General features: G+C 39.9%; 2 protein-coding genes and 1 long non-coding RNA gene across 11 annotated transcripts in view; 1 reads left to right on the top strand and 2 right to left on the bottom strand.

The window, feature by feature from the left end:
• Nucleotides 1–16,864, bottom strand: part of LOC134882396 (AMP deaminase 2-like) — a 36,802-nt gene that overhangs the window by 18,817 nt on the left and 1,121 nt on the right. For 2 of the 8 annotated variants that reach the window (XM_063910047.1, XM_063910045.1), the window contains exons 1-3: nt 16,377–16,615; nt 16,158–16,202; nt 14,797–14,886 (exon numbers count right to left, since the gene is read on the bottom strand). In XM_063910047.1, coding sequence (XP_063766117.1) covers nt 14,797–14,886; nt 16,158–16,167 — 100 coding nt within the window. In that variant the 5' untranslated portion in view covers nt 16,168–16,202; nt 16,377–16,615. Of the gene's footprint in view, nt 1–12,967; nt 13,404–14,796; nt 14,887–16,157; nt 16,203–16,376; nt 16,616–16,864 lie in introns of those variants that run through there. The other 6 variants (XM_063910050.1, XM_063910048.1, XM_063910046.1 and 3 more) reach the window with 5 other exon arrangements.
• Nucleotides 1,856–5,320, bottom strand: LOC134882399 (uncharacterized). 2 transcript variants are annotated; one of them, XM_063910056.1, is made up of 5 exons: nt 4,218–5,320; nt 3,852–3,995; nt 3,450–3,702; nt 2,267–2,974; nt 1,856–2,128 (listed from the first exon to the last, which is right to left on the bottom strand). In XM_063910056.1, exons 1-4 carry the CDS (start codon nt 4,767–4,769, stop codon nt 2,310–2,312), a joined length of 1,614 nt encoding a protein of 537 aa, XP_063766126.1. In that variant the 5' UTR covers nt 4,770–5,320; the 3' UTR covers nt 1,856–2,128; nt 2,267–2,309. The 2 variants fall into 2 exon arrangements, with proteins under 2 accessions (XP_063766126.1, XP_063766125.1); XM_063910055.1 differs by having other exon boundaries at nt 1,856–2,974.
• Nucleotides 2,254–4,424, top strand: LOC134882401 (uncharacterized). The gene is made up of 2 exons (XR_010168152.1): nt 2,254–2,846; nt 3,526–4,424. It is a non-coding gene; the product is annotated as an uncharacterized LOC134882401 (long non-coding RNA).

Consider the following 16,864-nt stretch of genomic DNA (forward strand, 5'->3'; position numbering starts at 1 on the left):
GAACTGTTTCAAAAGATTTGGCTTGTGTTCTATTAATTGTATCTATTTATTTTTAATAAGCCTATCAGCATATCTGTATTTATATTGAGCTTGCTACGTGTTAATGCATCCATACCATTCAGCCATATGAAGACCCAAACAAAACTCCCCCCCCCCCCCCCAGTAGCGGATCAAGAACATTTTACATGGGGTGGCAAGAGGTTTTTGTAGGGGGGTATGGCATTTGTTTTATATCTTTAGTTTGATATAATCATATATCACTAACGATATAACTAATACAATAAGATACATTTGTAAATCTTTCTTTACGCACGTAATCCTGTATAACACATAAAACAGAAAGCAGGAATTTACATGGTAAAAATACTTACATAGCGCTTTATCCAGTCTTTTCAAAGCGCTTTACATACATGCTGCGTACATCACCCCATTCATACACTTTTGCATGGATACAATTAATAGAACACAAGCCAAATCTTTTGGAGCAGCTCTTTATCTTGCCAGGAAATGTACGACATGTTGACTGCTCGGGCTGGGATCGAACCCTCAACCTTCTGGCGGAAAGACGACTGCACCACCTCACAGCGACAGTTGACATGCTATTCACGCGAAGTGACATGCGATTTTATGCTACTGCAATGGATGGGTAATAAAAACATACCATGGGGTCTAGCTAGAATGGCAACTGCCTCCTTGCCATCTTCCTCAACCTCCTCCTCACTTCCTGCTTCTGTCCCTCTGCTTCATTTCTCGCACCCACTTCTTCTCTAGCCATATCTACCTCTCCTTCTGTGGCCTTCTGCTGTTCTGACCCTCCTGGTCCCTCCAATGTACTCTCCTCTCCTTTTTCATGTCCCTCTCTTGTCCTTCTTTTCAGTTCTCTGACTTTTTGTGCTTAGAAAATAAGCAATAATTCCCTTTTCTTTTCATTTTTTGTTGAATTACTCCAGCTACTCTGGCCTGAAGAGTCAAGATGTAAAGCACTGGTTAAAATCCTTATACATGACATTGTAGGGCCATGTACAAATTAAATACACTTAAATAAAATCATAAAAGTAAAAGACATTAAACCATTTGTGTTCACTTACTAAAATCGTATTTTCTCAGTTTGATGGTACACCTTTATTTACTGTCTATGCAGTAAACATATGCAATATAGCCTGTTTTAATTTATTCATTCTTTGCTGCAACATGTAAGGGTAACCTTCGTTTATTTTTAACTGCTTAGCTAACTAAATAAAAATGATCGATCTCCTCCTAGCTAGTAGCCTACTATGTAATGTGTTGTTGGCTAACGAATACCGCCTGAGAAGTCAACCGTCTGTTAAAAGGTAGGAATACAAACACGCCGTTTTTAATATTGTGTATTAAACTCTTTGAGTATTTACTTAAATCAATAACAGGACAGAATGGTCCGCGGGGTAACGGACTTCACCTTCAGACGCTGGGGACAGCTCAGTCGCTGCTCTCTCTGGGCTGCTGCAGCTGTGACCAGGAGTCTGTGTGCACGCTACGCTGCGCAGGGCGGCGCATGCATGAGGCAGGGCCGTAGCAAAATATTTTAGGGGCTTTAGGTTATTCTTAAAATAAAAAGAATTAGGTCAAAGTATTGCTTCGTTTAATGCTTTAAGAAGGTTGAGGACACAGGGGCGTTTCGATTTACCAATTAAAGTTTTAACAACAAAAAAGTTGCCCCCTCGTAGACAGGGTTCCCCCAGGATTTTTAGTCTTAAATTTAAGACTTTTTAAGACCTTTTTAAGACCACTTTCAATAAAATTTAAGACCAACGTCGCACCTTCCCTGGTATGCGTATTAATGAAAAAATTGAAAATCAATCAATCAATCAATCAATCAATCAAATAAATAACTTTAATGAACAATATGCTCTGAGGACAACAGCTTTCAAAGATCTGCTTCAACATAACATTCACCATATTTAAACACAATAACTGTGTGAGGAGTGCATGTATGCACATGCACACGTCTGTGGGTGCGCCTTTGTATGGATGTTTTTTCCCAAAGTAACCTACAGCCTGTCTACACTGTATTTAAGTCATTAATTTAAGAACCATTTAAAACAATAACTGTGAGGGGTGTACGTGTGTGTGTGTTTGTGTGTGCGTGTGCCTGCATTCGTCTGTGGGTGTGCCTGTGTGCGGTTGTTGCAATCTACACTGTATTTAAGTCCTAAGACAGAATAATTTAAAACAATAACTGTGAGGGGTGTACGTGTGTGTGTGTGTGTGTGTTTGTGTGTGCGTGTGCCTGCATTCGTCTGTGGGTGTGCCTGTGTGCATTTCAATAGATCCTACAGCTTTTGGAGCTCAGCTCTTTTGGCAGCAATCTGTTCGTCCAGTTTAATGAGTTCAGCCATCTTTTCCTTGTGGCTCCTTCTAAAGGCATTCGATTTTGCTATTAGCTCCGCCATCTTGCTGCCTGCTTGCTTGGCTTCAGCCTGGTCTGCCAACTTATCAGCATCCCTGAGCAGATGTTCGGCTACCTCCTTGATGGATCTTCTGTGCTTTCTCAGTTGCTCCAGGTTCTCCTCAATGGCCTTTCGTTTTTCTGACTCTGCTTGAGATTCTCTCTTTTTTCTCTCCGTCTCAAGATGAATTCTATATCTTGCTCTGGAAGATGAGACCGAGGAAAGCAGGGCTGGCGTGAGGGGGACCTTGGTAACCCCTCCATGGAGAGAGATGTAGTCACAGACGATTCTCTGCGCTACAACGGTGTCTTCGTGAATGTTAGCAGTTTCAATTTCTTTGTTCACCGAAAAGCCCCGCTCAACTGTTGCCTGCCCGTGTGATAGAAGTAGAAGCTTCTGGATAAAGGACCAAAGTTGTGGGTAGGTCTCACTGATGATGTTGCTTAGAAAGACATCCAGTCTTTTCTTGAATGGCTGGAAGGACTGAAATTCTTCAGTTCGGACCTCCAGGGACAGCATCTCTGAGAACTTCTGGGTGATCAGATCACCTAAGAAGAGTGGATGAAAGAGCATTCAAATAAATGTATAGCTACAATATCAGTAATATATTATTATTCATACGACTGCTTGATCTAATGTCCTATTGTGCTGTGTTAGCATATGCATTATGTTATGATTCTTATTACGTAGTTCCTATTTTTTGACCATCGGCCGCATTGGGAAGCTTCAATGAACTGTCACATTAAAGAGTGTTACAATACACTTAGTGCTATGCACTGCACAGCATTATTCTAACTTATAATGGCATGACAACAATGGCATAATCAGGATAACGAACTGCATTCGTAGATAAAACAAATAATGCACTTTGAGGTGTAACGCCTGTGCTACCACTTTGAACATGCAGTATTTTTTGATACAAGAATACCATGATGTTCTTTATCCCTTACGTACAGGTATTACATTAGTAAATTGTATGCTTATGTTTAGACCTCATCAATAAAATAATGTATGAATATGTACCAGCAGCAACTCCTCCATCCAACTGTCTGTCTTGTAGAAACTTCCTGACCATGCTCTTCATCTGTTTCTGACACAGTTCAGGGTTGCTGTACATAAAGGCTGGGTTCAGACAAGTTAATTGTCTAACAATCGGAAACTTCAAAGGGCTCCTCTCCTGAATCTTCTGGACCATTTTGGATAGACACTCCATGCATTGGTTTTGAAAATGTAGGATGGAAAGTTCCTCTGAGGATTTACTCCGCTGTTGGAGTTCCTAAGGATGAATAAGGACTAGCTGAAGTGAACTGTCCCTGATTACAACACAACTGTTTACAACACAACTCTCCTTGCTCTTTCCCTTTAACCACCAAATTGCAATTTTGTGAAACGCCTACTTGTCGGCCATGATTATTTCCAGAATACCTTTATGGCAGTCTCTGCACCAATGCCGATGTCCACTGCCTTTGGATGCACCCTCGACTGCTTGTCAGTGACATCAAGCCGTACCAAGTGCTGAGGTGTGACATCAGTCAGTAGCTCTCGCTTGATGAATCGCCTCAGCAAATTCTACAAAACAGGGAAAACATATCCGAGAATGAAAATGTCTTTGGGACACAGTAGCATCATTGTCACAATACACTTGAGCTATTTGAAATTGATTATATAGATGTAGTCTGTGGTCACATATTGGCCCAAATCAACCAGCAGTAGTCTTATTGTAATGAAAAGAGATGATGTTAAATAAAAAGACATATATTCACACAGATTCACTTAAAAGATTCAGCTTACCTTCAGTAATTCAGCCAAGTCATTGGCAAAGAATGGAAGCACAGGTTCATCCGTTTGATACTTTGTCAAGAAGGGTGTCACACTTCGTGAAACTGCCATGAAAAAATGCAGCTTTGCCAAAATAAGAGGGTCTTTGGTTGCCACCTCGATGGTGTCATAAGAAGACGTTCCAGGGTTTGGGAGCTTCTTGGTTGTAACAGCATCAACATATTTCTTCATGTCAGGCCAGATCTCAATGGCTCTCTGCACTACTGGGAGGTTCTCGATCCAGCGGTGACCACAGAAAGGCAAAGCAAAGGTTTTGGACTTTGTAAGATTGCAAAAATCCTCCCTTCTTGCTGGCACATTGTGAAAAATAGTATGAAGAGCTCTTAAGAACTTCTCCATATGCCACTCAGTGAATCCACATTTGACAGCATTATGTAGAGTGTGTAGCCCACAACTTCCCACTACAACCAACTGGGCACCCCCAAAATGCTCAGCATGCTCCGTCCGCAGCATCTCAAGAAAACGCCAATTGACGTTGGGTCCGTCCATGGACAAAGAGACCATCCTCCTCAAATCAAGGTCACGTAAACACTCCTACAAGAAATATCAGAAACAAAATTCAAACACCTTTGCAGTATTCTGTCATACAATATAAAAGTGCTCTATAACCATTTGTATCATGCTTTGGGTAGGGGAATATTGGATTGAACAAGTTGCTGATATAACAGTTTACACTATATACATTTTCATATGAAAGGGCAACAGATTTTTTTATTTGTTTTACATTTTGTCAGTCTTAACAGTAATAGACTACATATTACTGTGTAAGATTATAGAAGGCCTATTCATTATTCCACAGTACTGCTATTCCTGCAGTTTGTTGCCAGACTGTGTGAAAAGTTACTAACAAAACTATACTAGACAAATTGCTAATAACTTGTTCAGCTCAGTTGTTTTAAGAATCGCAATTCTTATCTAGGTAATGCACGGTAAGCAACTAAGAAAACGTGATGACTCAATATTGACAAAAACGATTTCCTCTAGATGGCAGTAGCGCATTAGCGCGGGCTCTGAAGTTAGCATGGGAATAATTGTACAGCCCTGTTTACCATTTCATAAAGTAGCCTAGCTTATTTCTTGTGCAGAGCCTCACTGTAGCACGGATATGCTCTGCCTATATGGACTTTAATTTCAAAACATCCCTGTTTTACCTTTAGATTACATATTGAATTATCTTTTATTAAGTATTCTTCAGAAATGTTATCTGTAGCAACTTACCTTGAAATTACTGAGAAGGTCCACCGCCTTTGCTTGGCCCATGAACTGCGAGCCAAAATATCGTGATCGAACACGGTCACCGTCCCAGTAGCGGAGATGGATGTCAAGCTGTTTGGTTTTTGTGCTTTTGTTGAGGCTTTCGTCCAACATTGGCACAAAACCAACAGCCTGGTTTACCTGCTCGGTGAGCTCCTTACTGATAAAAGGGACGAGACCGAACTTCGTAAGATACGCTGTCTTGTTGCTCCCGCATGAAAATGTTGCCGCGATTTGAGAGTCAGGGAACATGCATTTGAATACATCGGTGATGCCCTCATTGGAGGAGTAGGAGTGGTGTTCGTATACTGTCCTAAGAGTCCATATTACCTCTGCCTGCAGAGTTGGTGTTGACCCGCACAGTAACCCTGACAGTGGTACCTGCTGCAGTGGTGTAGCGCTAGCCACCTAGCCACGGAGGTAGACTGCACTGAAGGTGGCACACAGAAAGTTGCTATCGGTGCCTGGCTCGAACGCACTTCAACCAATTTTGTGTGCTTAGCACTCTTCATATGGGAGTTCAAGGCTATATGCCCCATGGTCCCAAGTTTGAAGGTTTTTCTGCATAAGGTACACTGTGCCTCCCACACATTCCCTGGCACAGGCTGAACCCAGTTATACTTAGGGTCGTGTACCCACGACGGATTGAACCGACATTTGCCCATCTCTAGCAAATAGAGTAGCCTACTTTAATGTCAACACATTTTTTTCGGATTTCACTTCACGCGAACTCAAAGACTGTACCAAAGAGAACACAATGCAATGCAGAGGGGGGTGTCAGCGTCTCAATCAGTTTACAATGAATCGGTACAGGTTGCCTGATATTTAGGATGTAACCTACTAAAATGCAACGTTTGGGTGTTCTAAGATTCGCTGTAACAACGAACAAAAAAATACATGTTGTGGCGCCGTATCAAATAAGGAGGTGGATGAAAATTAAGACTTTTTGAACAAAATTTAAGACCTGTGAACAAAATTCAATACCTTTTCAAGGCCTTAATTTACGAATACTAAATTTAAGACTTTTTCACGTTTTTAAGACCTCGCGGGTACCCTGGTAGATCCACCCCTTTGACTGAGCATGGGTAAATAAGTATATGATTGTGTTTACGTGCAAGTGACTTCATTTACATGCTGCCTGCCATGTTGCCTTCTCCACCGATCACATGATGCCAGGGGCAACGGTTTCCTTCCTCTCTCACATGACTGCTGTGTGGCAACAGAAAGGCCTGCTTTATTTCACAGTGTACAACAATCTGTAATACTTTTTTTAAATTCCATGTTTAGATTTAAAAAATATACACAAACAACAACAGCGATAGGCCTCTACCTATCAGAGGGTCACCGGTTCGATTAAAGACTACAATGAACACAGTGCCTTTGAGCAAAATACTTAAACCCCAAATTCGACCATAGGCATGTAGTCTACGATACATATACAGTATGTACATTACCGCTTTGGTTAAAAGCATCAGGTAAATAACATGTTATATAATGTAACATGAAAGACCCACAGTTTGTGCGATAAGAGAACACACTAACGACCCAGATGTAACACAAATCAATCCAAAATCACATAGTGCTAAGTAATCTGTATTTGACAGCTCCTCTGAGGTCTACACAACACCACACATCAACAATGTATTTGGACATTTCTGCATAAAGAATACACTACAATGTGAGCAAGAAAGACAGGTAAATCATCTTGCAATAATTCTTAAAAAAAACGACAGGTGTTGGTCTGACTCTTAGAATAGTAACCATAAACTTTATACACACTAGTTTTTTTTAATAAGTAAATTACGTTTATTTGCCTTGGACGAAGACTTTATAGTGGTAGGAACTATGACTGAAATGTACTGGTGATGCCATGTTTAAATTGCAATATTTTTACCTATAGAGGATATTTTATATGCGGAAAGTTCTAAAAAAAAATCTAAGTGTGAACATTGAGGTGTTAGGGGTTTCTCCAGATGAATGCTACGTTCACAATCCTGTCTAACAAGTAACAACCACCTGTACATGTGGAGGATTAATGTGTCTTTTACATCCCACACTTTGCATTACTGAATATTTCTATGAACAATCGTTTGCTTTAGACATTTTTTTAATTGTAAATTATAAAATGATGACATAACTTGCACACAACAATACAATTAAATAAGAAACGTGTTGCTTAAAGCCACACAAAGCACATGTCCACTTTCTTAATTAATCACATTTCTTGAAAGTAACCTGAGGTCAGCCCCAGCTCGCGCTTTCTGCTCTAACCGTTTTTATTGATGTCTTCTCCCAAGACACTAATCAAGTGAGCACGTGGGAGGAGCTGTGCACATTATCTCACTGCCTTTGTCCCAGAGGAACACACAAGCTGGTGTTTTGGCAATGACCCCTGTCAAAGCAAATCTAATCTCTGACCCTGAACAGAAATACCCCTGTGAATAACACAGAAAAAACATTCCAACAAAATACTCATGGCTTCTCAGGATTTAGGCTGATGCTGTGTATCTCTACTCCTAAGTCAGGACATTTCACAAAATAATAAATCCTCCCTTCAGTCCATCACAAAAACACTGGCTATATACTCCCTTGCATACACACTGATGGTCACAAACTCCAAAAGAAACAGCACACACACATTATACTCCCCCCTCCAATACTGTGATTATCCAAAGTCCTGTCCGGTTACCAAACCTCTTGCCACCTCTCTCTGTGCAGCTCTCATTGATCTGAATATAGCGAAGGAGGAGCACTGTGTCTTTTTAAACTGTCAACATGTAGCGCACTGAGCACCGCTCGAACATTTAGAGGTTAATCGTCCGATCCCAAGACCAAAGGTGCGTCAGGGATCAGAGCCGAAGGCAAAAAAAAGAGTTCACAGAGATGGCTGTGAGGAGGCTTCTGATAACACCCAACTGGTTTCTATGAACTTCAAAACATACTCACATGTGCACACACACTCATCACTGATTTAGCTCAATGATTGTATTGTTTGTAATGACACAATGCTCTTAGTGCAAGATGGTCCACAGAAAGTCTGAACAAATACAATAATGAATCGTTTAGTAAAAGTTTGTACAAACGTTTTTTACTGAGAGCCACACAGGGAAAAATACCCAAAGGGCTGGGCCGCTCACGCGACGTGATATACGTTAAGTTAAGTTATCAAAATCAATCAAATGTAAGTCAGTTATTCTTGATACTTGAATATGTTTTAGGAAACAATCAGCCTGCATCATAGTTCACAGGGTGTTGCAGCTCATCCCTTAAAACAGAAGCCTCAGACTGCTTCATAAAATATGACGGAATATCTCAAGCTTGTTATGCAAATACTTTTTTTTTAATCAACAAAGATTTGAAACAAAAAGTTTTCAATTTGAATTGACTGAATTGGATTTGAAAAGAGGGCTTATTAACACATGAATGCTACTGTGTAATATATGTTTCCATACAGCTCCGGATAAAATTAAGACACCATTCCACATTTTTCTTGAATCTTTATCTCTACATGGCAGCCATTCCAATTGTCAGTAGTTTATAGAATACAAAAAAAAAAAAAAAAGTAACTCAAAGACAAAACTATAAATAATAAAACAAGAGAGACTGATAATGCTGCAGTTTGGACACCCCTGGTTTAGTATATGCAAAGGTAAAAAGTTGGCCAAATGTTATACACCGGATGCAAACATGCAAACACAGTGAGAGGAAGAATTTGCTACTCGATATCCCCTGATGTCAAACAATAAAAATCAGACTTCCAAGACATAGAAGAAACTAGTTACATAATGTCCCACAGTGCACCCCTCTCACCAAGAATATGGGATATTACTTTAAGAGGTCACTGATGATCAGTTGACTTTGATGAGAGTGTCCTGAGAGACTATGGGAGTTTGCATCTTGTCCCACTACATGAAGATAGTGACCAGGGCAGTGGGTGTTTTTTTTTTCTTTTTCTCATTGACATTACAAGACAATTAAAGCCAGCTCGGGACCAAACATCGCTGATGCCGTTTCATCTGTGATCAGTGAGGTAGACTCTGAGAGCAGAGACAGACCAAAGCTGCTTAATTGTACCTTATCAATGAAATTCAACACAGCATCACTATGTTTTTTTAAGCGTCCTCTGTCAGTCTGCAGATCCCCCCTGTGGGACAAGCTGCTCCGAGCACGTGAGTGTGAGTGTGTTTATGTTTTGATGATTCAAAAGGACAGATATTGCGCCTCTGCTGGGTATCTACTCGCCCCCAGCAACAACAGGCCCACCTGTTGTTGCAGCTTTCGAGGCCTTGATTTCTGGTCCTTCAAAATCTCTTTTCCAGAACTGACACACTTCCTCCGTTACATGGAAGCAACTGAGCTAATCATAGCAAAAGAAAGCCCTGGAATGTTCCATCCAAACACAGAGCAAACTGGTCCTCACTCATATCTGACTGCTGAGCAGCCCAAGACCCCAGCCACTGATGGTCTGACTTTACTAAGCCCTTTTGTGTCAGAGGCTCTCCCTAGTGGTGAAATGGAAAAGTACAGAACTGTACTCGATATGCTGCTCAAAGAAGTTCGCAAATAATGTTCTAAATATTCAGACATTTGCCAAAATAAAAACCCTATAAAACACAAGCCTAACTGGCTTTGCACTTTTTTAATATTGGTATTTTAAACTGATTTCTGCCATACCTTTAGTTGCTATTAGTTCCAAATTGGTCTCAACACTTTAAATTCTGCTCTGTCTTTGATAAGGAAGAAAGAAATTCCACCTTTTAAGCAGGTGTAGGCAATACAAAACCTTAAGGTTATGGGGCCCTGGGCACGTGCTCCTACTTTCATATGTTTCAGTTTGAGTAGGGTAAAATCAATTTAGCAACAACACAGGTGTGCTAATGATCAGGTTAGGACAGCCTCCCATGGGTGATCGACAGAGCCCACATGATTAGGTAAGTCACGAGACAGCCTACAGAAAACCGAGGAATTCAGGAGAGATGGCCACATTGCATGACAGCAAGAGCATTTCTGATAAATGATCAACCAGAACAGGAGGACAATTTACCAGACAGCCTACAGATTAAAGGTACAGAGGCCAGTGTCAAGTTAGAGGCCCGTGAGTTAGTGGAGATCAAGGTAACAGTCTCAGATCACAACAGAAAGCGCAGCAGTGACTCATGCTGGAGAGAGGAATTCCCTGCACCTCTCTGGCAGGTTTTAATAGCCTCTATACATCACGTCATATAGCTTTAGCTGCAGAGCTAGGACATTAAATATTCTGCTTCATGTGATGCAATGAAGGTCCAGTGGGAGAGAGACGCCTTCACACAGAGACAGATTCCTGCAACTGAGAAAAGGAACCATGCAATCAATGTCTCCACTGGCAAATCAACCAAACACACACAGAAAACCTTTAGTTTAATGTGCAGGAGATTTATTAGAAAAATAAACATCAAAGGAAGAAAAGATGCAGTGGAGCGGAGCTTATTGCTGAGGTTGCTAGAAGAGGTTTCACAACAAATACTGAGGGCTGCAGATCATGACGTGATGGATTAAAAAGCAACTCCTCAAGCTGCTGCTGAACTACATTTTTCTGCAGTAGCAATTTGGCATCAAGAATGACAACAGACCGGTGTGGTTAGATGGAAGTGCTATAACGGGTGGCCTACATGTGGCTCCTGACGGACTGGGAGTGCAGAGGGCTCAGCCAAGCGGCTAATTGAGAGGACTTAAATGACTGCATGGATGGAGAGACCTATAAGTTATTTATTACTGCAGCAAAGACAGGCTTCCTCAGCAAACACAGTGTAGTGTTTGTCAACGTGAGTTACTGCTGGGGCATCCCTCCCAACACTCAACATGTGTAATGTGCTATGGCACTGAGGAAGTGGCTTCAAATTAAATCAATATTACCATTTAATTGCCCTATAGATACATTGATCGTCAAAGTTTCTCTCCAAATACATAATTTAGCTTAAACTTCAGAAGGTAAAAACTGAGTTTTGATCATTTGGTCAGTATCCCATCGCAGTTAACAGTAGCTCTAGGGATAGATTTTGAAGAAATAACATACTACTAATTACATTAACATGTGCCAGTAAGAAACAGGCCTGTGGTGAGTCCAATTCAAATGTCAACGTCAATAAATAATCTCTTATTCATTGAATAGCATCTGAGATAGACATGATTTACCGTTTGACATTTATAAAGCAAGGTGAAAAGTCTAGAGGTCATTGTAACTAAAGAAAGCAATAAATATATTAGTTAAGACTTCAAGTTTTTTCCATCTGGGATGCTAATGGAGGAATCTCAAACTGAGAGGAAGGATGTAATCTTTATTTGTTGTCAGAGAAAGAAATAACGATGAGGTTTGTTTTTCTCCACATTGTAACGCATTTTTTTCTATGCAAAAAATAAGATGTTGGTCAAGACGTTAAGGAGGTTATAATGAGACTGCTCCATCTAACGCAAGCCTAGAGATAAGGAGGATTCAGCAGACGCATGATAAACAGCTGTCGCTACAAGGGGAGCGCAAAGAGGCCTATTACGGGCTCTGTTTGTCTTTACAATCATGCAAATATCACTTCAACATTCACAAACTGACAAAAATGACTATAAAATACTCATCAATCGCCATTCAAACATGTAAAATGCATGTTTTAAATGTGATCGAGTTGTTCAGGTGGTGCATTTTTGGGGCAGCCACAACTGCTATCTTTGGGAAACACTCGCTTTCTATAATAGAATAGTGTGTTCTTCCATCAGCATGCATCACATAACAGTAAAAAGAGTAAAAGCAGAGTCATATCCAAAATGTGTTGAAGTTTAGCTGTGTTATAATGTATTAGTTTATGTATTAACGTCTGAACAGCAGTGTCGGTTACTGAGCAGCTAGGATAGTTTGATCAGCTGACCTATGTAAGAGTTGATTAACAACATAAAACAACTATTCAAGCTATTGATGGATCATTTCATATAATTTATCAAACTAAAATGCCAAGCATTTCTTGATTCATGCGTCACCAATAACAGGGTGTGCAGCTCATGTGTTTTTTTCCATGTTTTCTAACATTTCAAACAACTTAAAAATATACTGATTAATTGAAAATTGTTATCCATAAATTAAATTAGTTGCCGCCTTAGCATAGTTATATACAACTATTCTTGGTTGTCAGTTGCATTGAAGATGCACACAAAGTAGCATGCACCAGGAATACACAACAAAGTCAAATCTTTAAACACGTTTACCAAATGTCTCAACAGACACAAAACTAAACTAGGCACTAAACTAGAGATGCAGTGGTTCCAACATCTGGATCCTCAGTTTCCTCTCTTTTTGCCCCTAGTGAGCAGCATAGATCCTTAAATGCCACTGCACAAGCATCTGTGTAATGTTCTCACACTATATTGATGTAACTGCTGGGAGTTCACTCATTTCTTCTATGGGACCCCCTCTCCCCAACACTCACCAGGGCTGGTGGTGCTCTGCAGACTCCCCCTTTTGCGAAACGGGGATTTAGGTTTAGGCTTCCCTTGTCCATCGTTGTTGGAGGAGGAGGAGGATGACATCTTGCCGCCTGTGCTCATGTTACTACTGAAGCACAGTGAGTCAGAGCTGTGCAGTGGCCAGCAGAGGGAGAGAGGAGTAGCAGCTCTAACGCTGGGTCTCATGGCAGGGCATGGGGGAGGCAGGACCCACACTGGGCTGGGAGTAGCTCCTCTGCAGAGCTGGCTCCTCCTCCTTGCCAGCAGCAGGTCAGCAGGCATGCGGCACAGAGACGAGCTGAAATGCAGCCCAAGGCTTCCCCGGCTCCTGCTGGGGGCCATCCCCCTCGGTTGCCTTAGCAACCAGGGAATGAGCTTCCTGAAGTGAATGCTGGGAAAAACAGCCACAGAAGAGACCATTGCAGATCAAAGTGTGTAGCTATCATGATCTGCGAGCATGGGGACTGACAGCAACCCACCAGTTGAGCGCCAAGGTGAGTGAATAACAAACGTTTTTTCACTCACCTAAAAATAGGAATTAGATACATTAGTTATCGAGAGAGACCTAAATGAACGTTTAGTCAACAAACAAGAATACAGATTAGCTCAAACACAAACTCAGTGTGTAAGCTTACTAGAGAACTCTCCCTTTGCTGGAAAATTCAGAGGGGACACAGACAGCATTAAACCCAGAGCAGGGCCCGTCTGACATGATGTATTATAAATAGTGACAACCAATGCCCAGCAAGGAGAGTAATAAAACCTGTGACAAGTACACACAACTTCCTCTTATGGTTCCTGGTGTTTAGAAGCACTGAAGGTCATTAAATATATTACACATTTTTGGGGAAGTGCATTAACCAGAAACACACAAACTTCAATAAGTCAGCAGAGCCTAAGCAAATAAAGCAAATAAAGTGGTTTCATATTTTACCAAATATAGAAATACATTCTTAGACTCCCCTTGGCCACACTAAGTAAAGCAGACACCTACTGTAAGTAAAATATTAAAGATTAAAAAGGTTTCACCTCAAAGATCAATTTGCACACACTCCACAAAACTGCATAATGTGCTGTTTGTTAATGAAGCTCAAAAGACACTTACTATAGTACATACTATTAGCCTTGTATTATATTTTGGAGAATTGGGATGCCATCACTTTGTGGAGTAGTCAAAAGAACAGAGCTACAAAAAGAGAGTAGAGATCGCCATCTAGTGGAATGAACGTTTTATGCAGTTAGACAAAAACATGCTTTTCCTCGTCTACACAAACAAATGTTGATCTGGCATATTCAGTTTGAGCAAACATACAGTACCTGTAGTCTTTTAACCTTGCAGCACTGAGAGCTTTATAACTATGCAATTATTCAACCTTTAATCTCCTCAACCACCGACCTTTCATACTTAAACACTTCAAACAACAATATGATGCAACCTATTGATTATGTTCAAAATAAACTGGTATTGGGACTAAATGTGATTGACTTTGAACAAAACTTTTGAGTTTCATTACTAAGGAAAGATGCATATTTAGACATATAAGAAATAATTCGATATCAAATATAGAACTACAACTTTGTCTGAGTCTAAAGCCCAAACACTAAAATCTCACCCTCATCTATAAAACTGATTCACAAACTTCAAGCTAATTTGAGTAAAAATCGAAATGAAATAACCCTTAAAGAGGAAGACACAAACATGTTTAAAATATGACCCGAAGTTTAAAACAACAACAATTTAGCAATCATTTCTATCAAATAATCTTGGAAACAATGTCTCCCTGATGAGTTTCTGACAAAAGTCAATGTTTACCTTTTATCACGTTGTAATAAAGATCTTGTTTTTGGTGTCTCCAGCCTTCTCTGGAATCTGACCCAGTTTTTGAGGGCTGATGCTCACCATCTGGTACAACGGCAGCAGCAGAGAGTAAGAAAACATTGAGGCATTGAAACCAAAATCTCATCTACAGCAATGGCTGTCACATATGTTTCTAAATCAAAATGACTGACATTTTTAAAGCCTTACCCAGAAACAGCAAATTAGTTTAGTCTACAGGCTCTTGTTATTGCTTCTTTGGTTCTCTCTTCAATTCTTCTGTTTGCTTAAGCTGTCTGTCTACACACCCTTTTGCTAAAAATGAGACCACTGAGTATAACTGGCTGCTTGCTTTTTTTCCCCCCGCACTCCTTCAGAGCAAAGCTAATGGAATCCTGTATTATATTTGCAGAGGTCATACAACAAAAAACACAGTGTTCTCACTTTCCATGAAGCTTTTTATAGAAAATGTGGAATGTGAAACTCAATTAAACCCAACTTAACAAAGCACTATTTCCTTTAATTAGAGCAAGTACACTGAATTCAAAATGCTGATGTAGCCAATTCTATGAATGTGGAAAAGCAAACCTAGACTTGTTTAAGCATCCAAAAAAGGCCATTGCATATTCCTAACAACAGGGCTACAATCTGATTGTGACCATCGGCAACAATGTGTGATGCTGGGAAAGTTGTTTTTTGTGTGTTGGTTTGTTTTCGTCTTTAGATGACAGTTTTTGCTGATGTATTTCCCAAAAGCATCACTCTTGCTTGTGACATATATACTTTTCAACACATGTAGCACTAACCTTAAAAGTTAACAATTGGTTATGCATTATAAACATAACTTGTGAAAGAAGTACTCAGATCATGTAACTAAGTAAAAGTAGAAGAACCAGAGTGTAGGAATACTCTGGTACAAATAAAAGTGCTGCAATGAAATTGTTACTCAAGTAAAAGCAGAAAAGTATTAGCATAAAAATATACTAAATAATAAAAGTACTCATTATGCAGATTTGTGTAGATTGAAATTATTTATGCAACAAGGTGGGGCATATTTTAATAACTTTGTATGTTGCAGAGTTGCTTTTGAATGTTACTCCAGGTGTAACTAAAGCCGTATTAAGTGTTGATTATATTTCACATCATTATTCCAAATCTGGAAAGTAACTACAGGTATTAAATACATATAGTGAAGTAAAAGTACATGAGGGAATTGAGTTGAAGATGAGTATACGTGCAAAGTAGCGAAGGTAAGTCTCTCAAAAGTCCAGTACTTGAGTAAATCTAATTTACACAACTGACTAAGTGCTTGTAATAAATGAAAGATGTTTGCACCGTGTCCCTGCTGGTTGACTTACCACCTGACATGGTTGAGGACACGTTTGGAACAGCCTGTAGTCCGCCTGCAGAAAACACAAAGCAGCAGACTCAAATGAGGAACAACAGATCGCTAACAAACTGATAAGCTATCAGTAGTGAACTGAAAGGACATCTCTTAGATATGAAGACCTTTTCCGTTGTGGTTTCTAAACACTTTTACGTAGATAATGTTAAGGTTTAAATGCACGTTTTGTTACCTCACAGACGATTTAACACGAATTCCACTACCTTCAGATTACGTCTTATTCCTTTAGCCGTTAATAAACAACCAGGCTAACGTTTATTTAGTGTACCGTCGGATAGTTTACGTTACTTAGTGAAAAGCTGACGAGAAGTAATAAAACACAAATCAAAGAAATAAAAACATAATACAGGCAAAGAAGTCTTTTAGCAAGAAATAGCTTCACGCGTTTTCGAGTTAAGTTATGTGGGTGTTCTGACATAATGCCTTCTGTTTCCTCAAAAAAGGTTTTAGACACCGCCCACTTTGACAGGCTTGGTTCATGGGTCTCCTTAAACACTAAGGAACACACACAAATGTTTTGCTAAGGTTTATAAAACTTAAAATATTTCCCTAAAAATGTAGTCAAGTAGCTTAAAAGTACCAGAAAATGTAATTACCAAGGTAAAGTATCTCATGTGTACATATATGACCACTGGCCAGATAGCACTTTTAATGTCGGAA

Source organism: Eleginops maclovinus, chromosome 20 (genome assembly GCF_036324505.1).
Source record: "Eleginops maclovinus isolate JMC-PN-2008 ecotype Puerto Natales chromosome 20, JC_Emac_rtc_rv5, whole genome shotgun sequence".
In the NCBI taxonomy this organism is placed as follows: domain Eukaryota; kingdom Metazoa; phylum Chordata; class Actinopteri; order Perciformes; family Eleginopidae; genus Eleginops; species Eleginops maclovinus.